We start from the raw sequence: 16,287 nt of genomic DNA on the forward strand, positions 1-16,287 counted from the left end.
TTCATAGACTCATCCTCACAGAAACAAGCTGTTTAGTGCTTAGTCTTAATCTGAGACTATGGAAGCCGTAGGGCCAAGGGGTTTATCTCGTCCAGTTTGCTGCTAACTTACATTCATCTGTCAAAGACTTTACTGTAAGAAGGTGGCATTAAGGATACTTCAATATACCTCTGATAAGGTGTCAGATTGTTCTAGTGTACCTGGACAGCTAAGACAAAATACTAGAAGCTACATGGCTTAGACCAGGACTTCTAAAATGTTTTCTGCTGGGGTTGGTGAGATGACTCAGCGGTTAAGAGCACTGACTGCTCTTCCAAAGGTCTCAAGTTCAAATCCCAGCAACCACATGGTGGCTCACAACCATCTGTAACGAGATCTGGCGCCCTCTTCTGGTGTGTCTGAAGACAACTACAGTGTATTTACATATAATAAATAAATAAATCTTTTTTTTTTTTTTTTTTTTTGGTTTTTCGAAACAGGGTTTCTCTGTGTAGCCCTGGCTGTCCTAGAACTCACTTTGTAGACCAGGCTGTCCTCGAACTCAGAAATTCGCCTGCTTCTGCCTACCGAGTGCTGGGATTAAAGGCTTGCGCCACCACGCCCGGCTGCAATAAATAAATAAATCTTAAAAAAAAAAAAAAAAGAAAAGAAAAAAGAAAATGTTTTCTGCTTGCCATTTCTATTTGCCCAAGAAATTTCTATGCAGCCCTAGGTATAGAAATATACAGAACATGTAAAGAAATGAAATGTTTATCAACAAAAAGCATAAATAAAAATTTAAAAAATACTTGTTTGTTGTTCATACCGTGTTACCACTTGTTAAAGATGGACACTAACTTGCATAAGAGATGGGTGTGCTTATTCATATTTACGTAAAAACTTGGACCTTAGCTGAATATTTGATATTGGAGGACACAGGATTCAATACTTTTCTGAGTGGATTGATAGTGCCAACAAATAATTGTCAAAACAGAGAATCCTGGTTTGTAAAGAAATGTAGCATAAAATGGCAGAAGTATGTCTAGGGCTACTTTGTAAACTATTTTAAATCCTGCTCGATTTTCAAATTATTTGGATGATTTTAAGATAATTTTTTTTCAATTTTTTATTAGATATTTTCTTCATTTACATTTCAAATGCTATCCTGAAAGTCCCCTATTCCCTCTCTCCGCCCTGCTCCCCTACCCACCCACTCCCACTTCTTGGCCTTGGCGTTCCCCTGTACTGGGGCACATAAAGTTTGCAAAAATATGGAACACTTCATGAATTTGCGTGTCATCCTTGCACAGGGGCCATGCTAATCTTCTCTGTATCGTTCCAATTTTAGTATATGTGCTGCTGAAGCGAGCACTTAAGATAAAATTTTAAGTCATCAATTCAAACAGTAATTTTTAAACACAAACATTGTAACCCAGGACAATCCAAGGATGTATTAATTCAAGACATGCTGAGGAATGACTGTAGGAAAATGTAAACGGTCTTTGTTTCTCATACTTAAACCATCATGCTTCTGTTAGCGCAAAAAAGCAATGCCCTGTAAGTTGTGGCTTGTGGTGGTTTTGAACTTGACCTCAGGTGTTCCTGGCAGGGTTTGCTGACATTGCACAGTGTATGTGTTGTGTGTCAGAGCCAAGGTTGCAGTGACGTCGCACAGGGCAACAACAGTAAGAGCTGTCAGAAACACCTCAAATTCATCACATTTGGGTCTTGAGTTACTTTTTGATTGTTGCATGTTTAAAAAACTCACTGTGGCCAGTTTTTAAAATGACATCTACATAACTCCATGATGGGCCATAAACCATAATTTAAGAAGCTAGAGCTTGAAACAACACAAACTTATTTTCCTTCCATTCTTAAAGTCTAGACCAGTTCTCATCCTTCCTAATGCTACATATCTGGAATATGGAACCATAAAATTACATTTATTGCTACTTCATAGCTATAATTTTGGTACTGTTGTGAACTGTAATGTAAATATCTCTGTTTTTTCAGTGGTCTTAGGTGACTCCTATGCCACTTGACCACCTCCCCTCTTGCAAGGGGGTCACAACCCATAGGTTGAGAACCACTGGTTTAGAAGTTTTAAGTCTAAGTCATGATGCAAGAATCGCTCTACTCTAGTGAGCATCCTCTTCTTGATTTGCCAGGCCAACCTGTCACTGGGAGTGTACCACATCCCCTTGGTGTATGCTCATAGAACTCTGTTGTCTCTTTCTTCTTAGCAGGCTTTAACAACACCATGGATGCCTTAGCCTTATGTTCTCAACTAAACTTAATTACCTCTCAAAGGGCCCGTCACCAAATAGTATTGTGCTGGGGCTTTGAGTTTCACTGTAGGAAGTGTGTGTGTGTGTATGTGTTTGTGCGTGCTCTCGAGCATTAGAGGTCACAATCTGTAACATGGATTAAAACACTTTTCTATGAATATTTAAACAATCCAGTAGCTGGGCAAATGGTGACTCCAACTACTGTTTTCCTTTTCTTAATAATTTGTCTGAGTTGCTCTTATACATGGGTATTAAAATAATTAGCATTTTAAGAGGCAAAATGTTACTAGTTGCCATTAATTATCTCTGATATATTTCCACAAACATGAGTCTCCTTTAATGCTTATTTTTTATATATGTTTATCCACATTTCTCAACTGTTTTGGTGATAGCAAACAATATTCTCTCTCTCTTCTCTCTGGTTTCTCATTAAAAGAGAGAGAAAGAAAAGAAAACACACACCTCCCCCATACCCACCCACCCACCAACACACCCACCCACTCACACACACACCCACACACACACACACACACACACACACACACACACACACACACACACACAGAGAGAGAGAGAGAGAGAGAGAGAGAGAGAGACTAGGGCTTTGGTACTTCTGGCACTTCGCTCTAACACAAGTTGTGCCCAGATTGTAATTCTGATAAGTATTTCAGTTCTTTCTTGAAAAAAAAATTAAATTCACAAAACAATTGATTATCAGTTATAAATGGCAAAAACACCATCTGGTTTTTAAAATTGGTTCAATCCATGTAGCGAGGGGAAAATGCTGGAAGTTGTTCCTGGCGATGAGTTCTAGTCCGCGGAGCAGAAAATGACGCGCTTTACTATGAGAAAGCCAGGCTAGTCATAACTTGTACTTAGCGGCTGTGGGAATTTGATGCGCTCCTCACATGTTCCATATGTTAAAATGCTTGGTGACATCTTTGGTGTGAAAGTGGGGAGGGGGTGGAAGGGGAGTACGGTTAGGGGATAGAGGAACAACAGCTTGCTCTGTCCAGGAGTCTCACCTCTGGTTCTCAGGAAGATCCTGGTGTGGAAGAAGAGGCTATCAGTCCTCAGTTTCCATACCTGGTAAAACTGGATGGGCTAACTTCCTCAACTTCTCCATGGCAGGTGGCATTTCTGAGGAAATTTTTAAAGGCGTTTGCATTCTTCCAGTGAGGTAAGCCACACAGCATTGGCATTTCCTATAGAAATGTCCCATGTTGTTCTTTGCCAACTGGAAATTTGAGTAGGTGTTCATTTGATGTGCCAAGAGAATGAAGGGAGACGAAAACACTCCACATCTTCCAATGTCCCCCATACTGCGTGCTGAGAGTGGGAGGACTCGGGCCTGGCTAGATTCTCTTGGAGCCTCAGCCTCAGGAGCAATGCTTTTCCTTAGGAGTCTGCTGCAATCCTGTTATTTTCAAAAAACGTTTCTGGGTTGCTGGCATATTTTCACCTTATGTTAAAAATACAGCTCTCCTTTGCTTATTATTCATGCATCATGATGTGAAATGTATTCCTTCACTTAACACATATTTATTGAGGCACAGTGCAGCATCGTGGTTAGTTGTGAAGGCTCTGCCTCTCTGTCTGCAATTAGAAATTGTGATTTTTTTTAAAAGGCTGGTGCTTAATTTTTCTAACCATGCTATATTTAAAAAAATGGGGAAAATAAATAGTATCAATTTTGAAGGTAGTTTCAGAGACTAAAGAAGATTGTGCACAAGAATTTCTTGATAAGAACTCAAGGTCACAATAGTCCTTTGTTAACTATAAACTTGATATCAGCTCAAGGTCTTTATAGTAGCAGTACTATAAAGAATAGTGAATATTGTTGAGTGTCCGGCTCTGTACTGTTGTGGCTGACATATAGGATCTGACTTTGCAGTCCGTCCTGTCCTGTTGTCAGAATAAACAGTCTCTGAGTTTTTCATTCTGATTTTGGTAGAAATCTGCTTTGTATCACGTCTAATCTAGGTAGTTTCACTTCTGGCTTTTGCAGACTGGGCATTATCCTGGCGGTCACATGGTGTTGGTTTTCTGCCTCGTATACTGTGATTTGCCTACTGGAGCTTTCTCCACTTCTGGAGGACTGCTTGCAGTTCGTGCATTGGGGCCTGTAATTACAGAGCAGAAGATCCAGGGATGTGGAGACAGGGCAGTTTCGAAAATTAGTTTATGCATAATGGATAATATGAGGCTGCTTTAATGTGTAACTCATTTGATGGGTTGGCCGATCTTAACTTCCTTTTGATATTTATTTATTTATTTTTAATTTATTTGCAACATGAGGACAGAGGGCTTGGTACAGCTCTTCTAGACTATAGTTCAGATTCAGCAATTTACATTCAGTAATCTCTTGGTCATTTAGCCACATATAATTTGTCATGGTTTGTTTTAGCTGTTGTGATATTGATATTTATTATGCAAATTGTATTTCCTACATCTTATTGTTCTGCATTCTATGAATACTTAAATTATTATAAACCTTTACACTTAATACGGCTCGTCCTTCAATTTGATGCTTGAGCAACAGAGGGTCAGAGCACACACGGTCTTCTAGAGGGAAAGAAAATAAGTAATTAAAAGGCAGACAAACAAGAGAGCCGGCTGCCTTGTTGAAAAGAAATCAAAGATAATTTCGGGGAGGGAGGAAGTGTGTCCAGAGATGCATGCAAGTCCCGTCAGCGGGAGAACCTCTCTGAGACACAACTAAAGTGAGGACCTGTTGGTCTCTAGATGCCTTAGAAAGGACTGGAAGCATAGGAGAGAAGGGAATTGAACCGAGCCCTGGAAGAGGAACTCGACTGACTCTATCACTGCCTCGGTTCCCTACATTCCCTTCCCCACGACCCTGACCGGTAGATTTTTTTTTTTTTTGCTTTTGTGTGCGTGTAATCTTAAATATTCCATATTACTTATATGCTATAATCTACTAAACATGGGAAGGACACTTCCAACAAGCTGGGAAGCCTGAGCACACCCACCTTGATTTACCTTTCCCCAGAATCTACAGCCAAACATCCACTTGAAAATCCCAGAACCCCGACTCCACAGCTTCAGTCTTCCAACTATCCCCTAGTCTGCCGCTAGGCTGTTGAGCGGGCTCTCCTGCTCCGCCGGACGTGCAAAGCACGCATGCACTTCTCTCAGATTGTTTTGTCAATCCGGGGACCTGCATTCGCACTCTCCACTCCCGGGTTTCCCAAAGATCTTATTCCTTCGTGCAAGGTGAGGGAAAGGAAATTTTGTAACGTATGACTTCGATAGGCCGATGCCCACGCAGTGCCCCGGCCCAGGAATCTCGCGGTCAGACTCTCCGACCAGGAGTCCGCCGCGGCGAGTGGCGTAAAGGTTCCTAGTAAAGGTGCACGAAAGCGAGAGACCCGCCTCCTGAAGCCGCAACCCCCTCCCCAGCCACCGAGCCGGACGCGGGCCAGTACAGGTTCTCCTCCTTCGGGGAAGCGAGGCCGAATTTTAACGTAAACATATTTGCATAGGCCCCGCCCCTCGGCCCCGCCCCTAGGTGGCGCGGGCGCGCGGCCGAACGCTAGCGCCAGGGGGCGGGGTGGGGGAGGGGGCTAGTTCTCGGAGAGCCGGGTTGGGCTCGAGGTGCCACGATTGGTCGCTCCTGACTCCGCCTCCAGCGCATCTCATTAGCATCTCATTAGCTGTCCGCTCGGGCTCGGGAGGCAGCCACCGCCGCCAGTCTGAGGCAGGTGCCCGACATGGCGAGTGCTGTGCTGCCGAGCGGATCCCAGTGTGCGGCGGCAGCGGCTGTGGCGGCGGCGGCGGCGCCTCCAGGGCTCCGGCTCCGGCTCCTGCTGTTGCTCCTTTCGGCCGCGGCACTGATCCCCACAGGTAGGTTGTGGGCACCCGCGGATTGGTCCCGAAAACCCCCCCGGGCACCCCCAGGAGCCGTAGCTATGGAAGGGGGGACGTTTCCATGACAACCTTCCCCCACTTCCTAAATCCAAAGCGGCGGGAGCGTGGCAAGGAAAGTCGGGGCTGCGATGGAAGGGGCCGAGGGGTCGGCGCCCCTTCTCTCCTATCCGCCGGCTGCGGATGGGCGCCCTCAGGGATGGCTGCACCCACACCTCTTCTTCCTGGCGTAGCGCGGGGTGCTGAGTGGAGTGGGCTCGGGGCCGGGGGCTAGCGCGTGGGGGGAAGGGGAGCCCTCGGAGGCGCCCCGAACCTTCCGGACCCTCCGAAACTCGCTCTCGTCCCTGGAACTTGCAGGTCCTCCTGTGTCCCTGGGCTAAGCTTTCGCCCCCTCCGTTCCAGCTCGCCCCCCCGATCGATTCTCCATTCCCCGAAGCTTTCTCCTTCGCGGGTCCCCAGGACATCCCCACCGTCGTGTCCTCTTCCCGGCTTGCCCGCGCTCTGCAGCCAGGTCCCCCGCCCGAGAGCTCTGCACGCCTCTCGTGTTTCCCTCCAGCCGAACGCTGCCCCTCGGCCCCCTCCGCTAGGCTGCGGGTCGGCTTGGCTGGAATCCAGGCAGGGAAAGTTCCCGGCTCGGGGGCGGCCGCTCGTCGCCGCCGCTGCAGGAGGGCTCTTGGAGCCCGCAGGTTGTCCGCGCCACCGAGGCCTCTGCCGCGAGTGGGGATCCGGGATTTCCCGGCTGCGCGTCCTTCGGGCAAGCGGCCCGCAGGTGGTGGCGGGGGCGTTCGCGGCCTCTGCGGCCCGGCGTGCGCCCTGCGGGCCTCGGGGCGCTCCCCGCGTGGCCGGCCGTCTTGAGAATCTGCCCGGGTGGCGGCGGCTCGGCGAGCGCCGCGCCTTCCCTGAAGACGCCGAGCGCTTGGCAGGAGCCCCGCGTGTGGCTGCCCCGGTGCGGGGCGCGTTGGCGCGGTCGCGAAAGAAGAGGGCAGTGTTTGCATTTGCTAACAAAAGGGAGCCGGAGCTCTTCCCCACCGGAGAGGCCGGCCGCGCTGCGACCGCCTTCCCGCCACCTCGCCGCTCTTGCCCGCCGCACGGTGTCCCCGTGCTGCTGTACCGCCTGCCGCTGCCTCCTGGCGACCGGCGGGACCGAGCTGCACCGGGCGGTGGCGAGAGGGCTTCTGCGCGAGGGGATGCGCTAGGGCTCTGTGCCTGCAAAACCCCTCGCAGCTCCGAGCTGCAGGACCTGGGAGCAACAAGTGGTGGAGGATGCTGCGAGCTCATCCCCCACCTGCGGAGCCCCCAGCCCGGGAGGATGCAGCGCTGGGCCAGCCAGCCTGCGGTTCCGGGGGCGCCTTTCTGCTTGGGTTGTGTCTTTTGTTTACACGCTAGAGGACACATAGTTATGTAAACACCGCAGGAGACGTGCTGTTGGGGGGTGGGTGGGGGTGCTTGGGAGTGCTAGCTTCGGATTTTAGGGGATGCCAGGTTGGTTGATTTGACACCCCCACCCCCATTATAAAATAGGCTTGCGGAGGAACTCGGCTTGAAGAACCAATTGAGGTTCTAAGGGTGGGATCCTGGCAGCACCTTCCATTCCAGCTTGAGAATTTTGTCTTCCATGCTACGTTCTGTCTCCGGATGTTTATATGTTTTTCTTCTGTGAATTCTTAATTTATGAGTTACAAGATAATTAGGTTTAACCGAAGCCGGTGTGGTTACAACTTAATTTCTGGTGATGCCACTGACTGGAAGGGTTCGATAGAGTGTTCCCGAAAGAGATCCCTCGTGCTGCATTGTAAAAAGCGCCAGTGTCAGTTAAACGTGAGCGTGAGTAAAGGCTGGGTAACTGGCGCATTACAGAGGCAACAATAGACTTGTATTGGCTGCAGAACCAAGGGTGGGGGAGGGAAGCGCTGGCCCGGGATATTGCTTTTCGACTAAAAATGGGAGCCATGCAATGCCACTAAACCAGCAGAGTAGGATTAGATTCTGCCTCCCTTGTCAAGCCTGCTCATTGAAGGCTCTGGGTAGTAACAACACTACTATATTTGTACTATCTCTGGATGAGAAGTTGCCTTCCCGACGAGGGATGTGTGCTGACTTAGGAACGGTCTGGAACTCAACCGTGCATGTCAAAGCTACAAGAAAATTCTGTTGCCAGTTACCATGGAAGCAGCTTCTTGCTCTTGTGTACATCCCTGTTTGTTCGCCGCTTATCAGATTGTGTTCAAATTAGAAAGTAATTGGGCTTGATTTGTAGCGAGGGAATGAGATGACTTTCTTTAATGTCGTGAGTGTGGTGTGTGTGTATGTATGTTTATATGTGTGTGTATATGTATGTATGCACGCATGGATGTATGTATGTATACAGTTTGAGAGAGAGTCTTAGCAAAGCCCTAGATTCCAAACCACAGGGATCAATTTCAGGTGGACTCCTTAGGACTTCTTTCCCTCAGATGTTAAGTTAAAGCTTTCTCAGGGAAAGCTTTCTCTGCTTCTCATTCCTTGCCTTTAAAGAAACCTGTTGGTGCTACCTTCTAACTTCATTACGTTTGTTTCATTCGAATCCTTGCTGAGCGAGCCAAGTCCCGCTATTGTGTATTGGGTTCCTGGTTCTGTTTGCCTTTGTAACTGAATTCTTTCTCCCTGTTCCCCATCCCTCACCCCCATCTCAGAGAAAATCTACTCCCATCTCTCCTGTGGTGTTTGGATGAAACAGACCTGTATGAAGTGCATCCAAAATAGGATTGCCTGCACGTTGTTAATCACTCCTGTCAGGTTTAGAGTGCAGGCATGCTGCTGTTTGGGATCCTGAAGGGACCTGTAGTAGTCCAACCCGCTCTTACTCTTTTTAGGATTAGAGAAGATGGCTGATGGGTGGGGGGTTTGTGAAGGTGGCAGTTAGTCCTGGCTTGCTGTAGTCGACTGGGGCTTGCATACCGGGGACAGGGACTTTGCAAAAGTGACGCCCTGCTATTGTTGCCATTCCTGCATAAAATTGAATAGTCACAGTAGGGACTTGCACTTGCCTGTGATAGCTTCGATAAAATATCCCTCATTAATGCCACTTTATATTTACAGTGTGTCACTGGAGACGCACAAGGCTTCATTTAGTGACTTGTGTGACGAGACAAGCTTGCATTATTTGCCCCGGACATTTTGGAGGAACAAGAGACCCATTGAGCAATCTTTTGAAATGAACAAATACGAAAAAGGGGGGAATAAAAGAGCAGGCAGTTCTCTGGAACAAAGAGCTTTATTCATATGGATGTTGTACATGCTTTATCCAGTTTTCCCCAGTGGCTTTCCTGGTGAAGGGGTATCGGGCAGGGAAGATGATAACTTACAGGGCACTGGGGCTTCCTCTCTTACTTCCTGACTTCCTATTCTTACCGGAGTTGGTCCCTTACTCACTACCTGCATCTCTGTCTCTCCACTCCCTCCAAAGCCCCAACGGCTCTCTCTCAGGTTTCAAAGGAGATTTTTGAAATCTTTGCCGCCATTGTTGGCTCTCATCTGAAGACACTGCGTGGTAGCTACCTGTTGAGACTGATCAACATTGGACAGTGCACTGGGTGAAGGGAGAGAGATCTCATTTTTCTAGGATATGTGTCAAGATAATGAATGTCAGAACAATAGGTAAAGATATCTTGCAATTATGTCAGCCTAACTGTTTATTTTTAAGGGTGTTTTAAAAATGAAAATCTAGATTTAAAAAAAAATCATCATTAATGGTGCTCTAGGATTTTATTTTTAAACTTTATCCCATACCTGGTACATTTCAGCTTTATACATAAGAGATTAATATTATTATTGCAATTCTTCAGCCTCTATTATTGCTAAGTGATTTTTTTTTCTTTAAAATTTATAGTACTACTATGACAATCAGTTCTATGAGACTTATTGGGCCTGTTTTTTGTGACATTTTAAAGCTAGCCATATAGAGTTTGCATTGCATTTAAAATTTTTTGAGTGTGTGTGTGTGTGTGCGTGCGTGTGTGCGAGCGTGAACATTTAACAAAAGGGTCATTTTTATGTGAGGGTATTTCTTAGAAGGGGCCAAACTAATTGATACTGTAGTTTGAATAGAAATTGGCCACATAGGAAGAAAATTTAAAAGAAAGAAATCCAAAGGATTAAAATGCTGCATATCTTCTTTGGAAGACTGCTACTGACCATTATGCTGGGCATTTTTTAACACAAAATCCAGCACAGAAAGGAGAAATCACACAGCGACATCTGTTGCAGAACTGAAAATTTGCCGCTTCGAGATGGAAGCAATTAGCCCCATGTAAGCACCTCCTAGTATCAGAGTGTGTGTGCGTACTGACACAAATATGAACCTGTGTACATTCACATTCCAACATACATGTTATACAGAAGCTTACATATTTAAAGTAATGCACTAGAAAATGCAACATTAGAGTGCCGACATGCTTTAAAAAATGATAGAGATTTTCATGAATATAGAACTTTTGACAAAAGATAACCACGCTCTTTTTAGGCAATTCCATTGTCTTCAGGTGAAGCTACTGAAGCCCAGCTGAACGGAGGCTGAGTTAGCTGTAGATCTTGGTTGGAGACAGGTCCCTTGATATCCAGCCAGTGGACCTTCTGTTCTTCCTCCTGGCAGGGATGCCCAGAGATATGGATCATGGGACAATACTTGGCTCAAACTATTTTGTATTCTGAAGGCAGCGAGATTAATTGTTTGCTCTAGGTAATAAGCCCATGGATCAGAAGGAGTGACCTCTGGGAAGAAAGGACCAGCTCTTGGTACCTTTGCCTTTGGTGTTGACAAATGATTCTGCAACCTCTGGACTTTATCTGGCAGCCACTGCGCGGATGTCATCCAAAGGGCCTTCATATGGGAGACTGCAGGTCTGTGTTGCTGTAGTCAGTCACAGAGGCGAAAGCTAAGTTTCAGGAAGCTCATGCTTTGTTTTTTAAGATTTCATTTGTCTTTTCTTAAGTCTAGAACAAGAGCCTTCTTCGGTTTTCTTTGCAGGTTCTCCTTTGTCATTTGCAGAGAAAAAGCTAAAGGGAAAATCTTCTTTTTCTTAAAGGGAAACATTTTTTTTTTTCCAGGATGGCTTTTACATTGGCCTTATTTTCTCTCCTTTCCCCTGATTGTGGGGAATTTCAAGTATTCACAAAAGCAGAAAGAACGTCCTATTAACTCTACGTGCAGACCATCCAGTGCCAACACTTACCCACCCTGCCTTCATCGTTTGCCCCTCTGTGCTTCCTATTTCTCCTGGATTATTTTAACTAAATCTTGGGCATCCTATAATTTTTCCACAGTTCCTTCAGAATGAATTTCCTCACTTATAATTACAGTATCATTATCTGAATTATACAGATTCTCAGCTGGATATGCAGAATCTTGCCTGCTCCTCTTGCCTTTCTGAGGAGCGGAATGAAGGGTTGGCTCAGTGGGTAATGACCAAGCAGGAACTAGAGAGGCAAAGTGCATGCCTGCTTGTGCCGAGGAGACCTCTCCTGCGGTTTAGTTTATTTTGAGCAAGGTTTTGTTTGGATCGGATAAGATGAGTTTATTGTTGTGTAGATATGGTTGTATAAATATGCAGTAATTGTGGCTAGTCTTCACTGTGGTCTGCACCCTTGGTGAAATAGTCCATTTCCAGTCCTTCCCATAATGATTACCCTTTACCCACAGACTTTTGTAGGGAAAGCTTATTTTAGTTTGATGGCTATGAGGCACCCCATATAGATGTGTGTGTGTGTGTGTGCGCGCGCGCATGTGCGTGCCCTCCAGTGCTCCATGGTATAAATGATATTGCATTTTGTGCATATATTCCTTAACAGAAAAAATGTCTTTTTTCCATTTCTAACTGGCTAAGTGTTGATTTGAGTCTGTAACTGAAGTGATGAAAGTCCCTTCTGTGGCATGAGACACCCATGCTGTTCACTGTGAGTACTCTGGGATTATTCTTGTGGGTTGGGGCTGAGGGGGAGTAGGGGAGAGGGAGAGAAAAGGTTCTAACTTTACTCTCAATGTTTGCTCCCATTCATTTAAAAATGATATTTAATATTTCAGCTGGAAATGCTTGATAGCCATATAGTTCATTTCTGAATTTTTTTTTCTCCATGAAAATAAGCTGGTTTGGTTTCCCAACGTTTGTGACATGTGAGGTTGCCCATTCTTCCTCCTTCCCTCCCCACACCCCTTTCTTATTGATTCATTTTCATTACCAAAAAAAGATTTACTTTATGTATATGAATTTTTGCTTACATGTGTGCTACGTGCAGCAAGCCTGTGCTTGGTGCCTACCGAAGTCCGAAGCGGGCATCACTGGACCTTAGAACTGGTGTTAGTGATGGCTGGGCGTTGCTGTGTGGATGCTGGGAACTGAACCCAGGCTGTGTGCAAGAGCAACAAGTGCTCTGAACCTCTGAGCCAGCTCTTCAGCTCCTTTCTTTTGATTTTAACAAAGCTCCATCTTGAAGGTTTCATTTCATGCAGATACAAATCTGAAGCTTTTTCTTCGTGTTCAAGAAGAACACGATTCTTCTTGTTTCTGAACAAGAAATGATGAACGACGAGATGATATTAAGGGGTCTGTGTGTCCCTGGCTAGGGGAAACCCTGGCTCCTGATTTGACCATTGGTCAAGAAATACATGAAGGAGTTTTTCTCTCCAGGGCTTGGGGTGTCACACACACACACACACACACACACACACACACACACACATATACATATATAATCCCTTTGTCTGTCTGGAAGCCATCAATGAAGGAAGGAACCCACTGGAATGTTTGTAATCATAAGTGATACCTCCTTGTTGGAATTTTCAGACGCCGCAGTTTCTTTTTCAGATATTTAAATTGCAGGCTCTAGGCAGCAGCTGCTGTTGGGGTTAATGCACACTTTTTCTTTCTCTCTTTGAAGGTCTTCCAGTGCTCGTCCTCCAAAGCCTTGGGTCAGTTGTCCATGGACCAAGGGATAGACAAAAGGGAGATGTAGGTATTTGTGTGGCCAAAATGATGCGCAGCATTGAAGGTTATGCATAAGGGAAACTCGGTGTTAAAGGTTGATAAGAGCAGATGCCAAAAGAGCCTGTGTATGACTCCCGGGGACCTTGAACAAAGAGGTTACCTCAAGGAAGAGCTGTGGTTGGGGATTTAAAAAAAAATCTCTTTGTAGCTGCTGCACTGGAGTCTAGTTCTTGAACCCAACATTTTGCTGTGGGTATTTCCGAGTGTTAAGTAAGCTTGCAGTGAAAGTGCTATGGTACATACTTAAACACTCCTTGGGGTTTGAGGTTCCAGTGAGCACTGTGGGCTTCTGTCAGTGCGGAGAGTAAGTGCCTTGATCTTGGCAGAGTTCTTTGGGAAGGTAGACTGTTTAATTCCCTCTCAGCTCTCTAGCACCACCAAGTTAGAATTAAGTTTTGCCATCCCTGGAGAGGTGGAGATGCATCTTCCGGAAAACAAAGGGCTCACCAGCTCTCTCTGTCCCGTTGTCTGTGCCATGTTCTTACAGGGCTGGGATGGCTTTTCCGAAATGGACCTTTCTTTGTTGTGTGCTGGTTACAGCTTCCCTCGAAGTCTTCTTCATTATTGGGCACAGTAGCACTATCACCCTAGCCCCTGTTCATTGTTATTATTGTTTGAGACAGTGCTGGCTAAGAGCTGGCTGTGTAGTCAGAGATGATTTTTACCCGCTGAGCACAAGGTTACAGGTGTCCGTCAGCCGTACCTTGCTTATGTGGCTCTGGAGACTGAGCTGTGCTCAGCACCAAACCTAGGGCTTCAGGCATTTCAGGCAGGTACCTTCCTAACCAAGCTCCTTTCCCAACATTGAAATTAAATACACCACAATTTACTTTTCCTCCGTGACGCTTTAGAAACTTAGTGCCCAGCATGTGCTGTGTTTTTTCAGTAGAAGGTGCCTAGCCACTCCCCTCCCTCTCCTCAGAGCTAGCTTGAGTCTGTCTGTCCGCTGCAGTTGGAATTCCTCTCAGGACAGCATCATGGAGCTTCCCTTTCAGAAGCCTACTCTCAAATTCTTGTTTTCTTGCTTCAAATTCAGTCTCTGAGCTGCTTGTCTTTCGGCGGTTCCTTCCTCCGTTGCTCTCTCGTTTCCTCTCTAATTGCCTTCATTTCTTATTACTTTTCAGCCCAACCCTGATGGGACTGGAAGACTGATGACTCTGCAATGAACCCGAGGAAGAGAGTGGTTCTGCCCATCAGCTTCCGCTGGTCGCCATGGCATAGAACGGGCCTGCTTTTCCTTTAACTGTCTGTCTTGGCTCATAGGTGAAGGATGGCTGTCTCTCCTCAGCTCCTTGGAGAGTAGATACCTTTCCCTTTTGACTTTCATTTTACCCAGCCTGCACTTCTCTAAAGAAGGCTTCCCTGAGGGCCTTTCTTTCTCTGTTTTACAGGTGTGTGGGGGGCCGTGTTTCTTTATGCCAATTAGAGATTGTGACATAAGTTGTCAGTATCGCGGTCATAAATTCTCATGGAATGTTTGAGCTTCAGAACGTTGAGAACACATTGTGGCCTTTTGGTGGAACCTGTTTGAATGCTGTGCTTTATTCTAGCCTAAAGACAAACGGTGTAAGTGACTTAAATTACAGTCTGTCAAAGTAACACTTTGAGCCCCCAAGTGAAGTTTTCAAAGGAGGACCGTCTCTCAAGGGTGAGAAAGCAAAATCAAAGGACTGTTGTGTAGATCTCCTGGCTTGGTATGAGATCAGCCGCTGTGAAGGTGATCCGGGAAATGCCACCTTGCAGATGGCATCTTGATGCTTACATCTGGTGCACGTAGCTACCAGGAAAAACCCACCTAAGAGGCGGCAGAAGAGTGCTCCCTGGCCTCTGTCAGTTAGTGTTCAAACTTAGTCAGTTTGGGAGTAGGGCTGTTGAACTCAACACAGTCGTGCCAGCTTTTTTTTTTTTTTTTTTTTTTTTTTTGGTAGATAATAATAGAGGACAAGTTATCATTGGCTCAATAAACAAAACCATGGAGTTCTTGTTTCTCGGTCTCACTGTTGAACTTGCTGTCTGAGGGGTCCTTTTGGAGGATCTGGTATTGCCATCTGCCGCCCTCCGTGCCTTTGGTTTTCCTTGTCTGGTACAGTTCTTGCTGGTACAGAAAGGCTAGCACTGCAGTGATACAGTGGTGCGACCTTTCATTGTCTTCCGGCGCTTGAGGAGTCTTGAGGGTCAGACGGTGTTTGTGTATTTGGCTCTTTGCCGCCTCTGCCTGTGTTAAGTCAAGCCGCCCAGTCCTTGCACATCATCAGCTCCATTCTTCTGAATAAAACAGGAGCATCGCCTCATTTCTCTTGCAGAAACCCTTATTTAAACAATGAAAACTTTAACGATAGGGAGAAAAAAAACCCCAAGTTAATTTAGAACTAAATTACTGCTCAAATGGTTTTATCTCTTAAAAGGTTCAAGTAGAGATTAGCTTAAATGGCACCCACTTTCACTCTTGCTTATGCCTATCTTGTGAGCGAGCATCCTTGTCAAGAGCCCCCTGGCCCCTGTCTCCAGCTTTGTTAGCGATCATGAGAGTGTTAGCTGCTGGTGTGCTGTTTGCTCCTGGAGCCGATCTCTCCATCCATGGGCCAGGTTGGCAAGTGGAAGCCTTGCTTCCACTTCCACAGAGGGAGCATGAAGAAGAGCAAAGCAGCAGACCACGCACAGAGGGATGTGTACGCCGGAAGGATCCATGTCTGTCCATCTCTTTATTAAAATATCTACCTAGTGGCGTTGGGTGATGTCTCCTAATGCATACTCACCTGTAAATCCCTTACATGTGAGGCCGTATTGAAAAAGTATGTTGAAAGGATTAATTCAAGATGTTCTCAGTCTGCTTTGAGAAGTGAAGGAAACAAGTGAGTGGAATCGCGTAACATCAGAGAAACAGCGTGATCATAATCTAATTGTCGGGCCTTTAAACACAGACGTTATTATTTTAATCAACCTCTTATATTGTATTTGCTATATTGAATAAAGACATGGTATTGCTAGCCCATAAGGCAGCTGGTAGAGAAGAACAAACATTTGATTTATGAAGTGATTATTCATTTGAGTATCTGTTATATGCCAGAGACTGTTGGGCATATTTCTCTCTTTCAAGAAGGTAGTTAGATGTG

At 45.9% G+C, this 16,287-nt stretch overlaps 1 protein-coding gene and 1 non-coding gene across 9 annotated transcripts in view; one reads left to right on the forward strand and one right to left on the reverse strand.

The window, feature by feature from the left end:
* Window positions 1-1,244: 1,244 nt before the first annotated feature.
* Window positions 1,245-1,351, reverse strand: Gm22286. The gene has a single exon (XR_003948535.1). It is a non-coding gene; the product is annotated as a U6 spliceosomal RNA (small nuclear RNA).
* A 4,447-nt stretch (window positions 1,352-5,798) lies between these two features.
* The window catches only part of Cadm1 (cell adhesion molecule 1), a 332,111-nt gene continuing 321,622 nt past the window's right edge, over window positions 5,799-16,287 (forward strand). For 4 of the 8 annotated variants that reach the window (NM_207675.2, NM_018770.3, NM_207676.2 and 1 more), the window contains exon 1: window positions 5,981-6,134. In NM_207675.2, the coding sequence (NP_997558.2) occupies window positions 6,002-6,134 (133 nt within the window). In that variant the 5' untranslated portion in view covers window positions 5,981-6,001. Of the gene's footprint in view, window positions 6,135-14,661; window positions 14,741-16,287 lie in introns of those variants that run through there. The other 4 variants (NM_001310841.1, XM_006510497.4, XM_017313487.2 and 1 more) reach the window with 4 other exon arrangements.

This window comes from Mus musculus, chromosome 9 (genome assembly GCF_000001635.26).
Source record: "Mus musculus strain C57BL/6J chromosome 9, GRCm38.p6 C57BL/6J".
Taxonomy (NCBI): domain Eukaryota; kingdom Metazoa; phylum Chordata; class Mammalia; order Rodentia; family Muridae; genus Mus; species Mus musculus.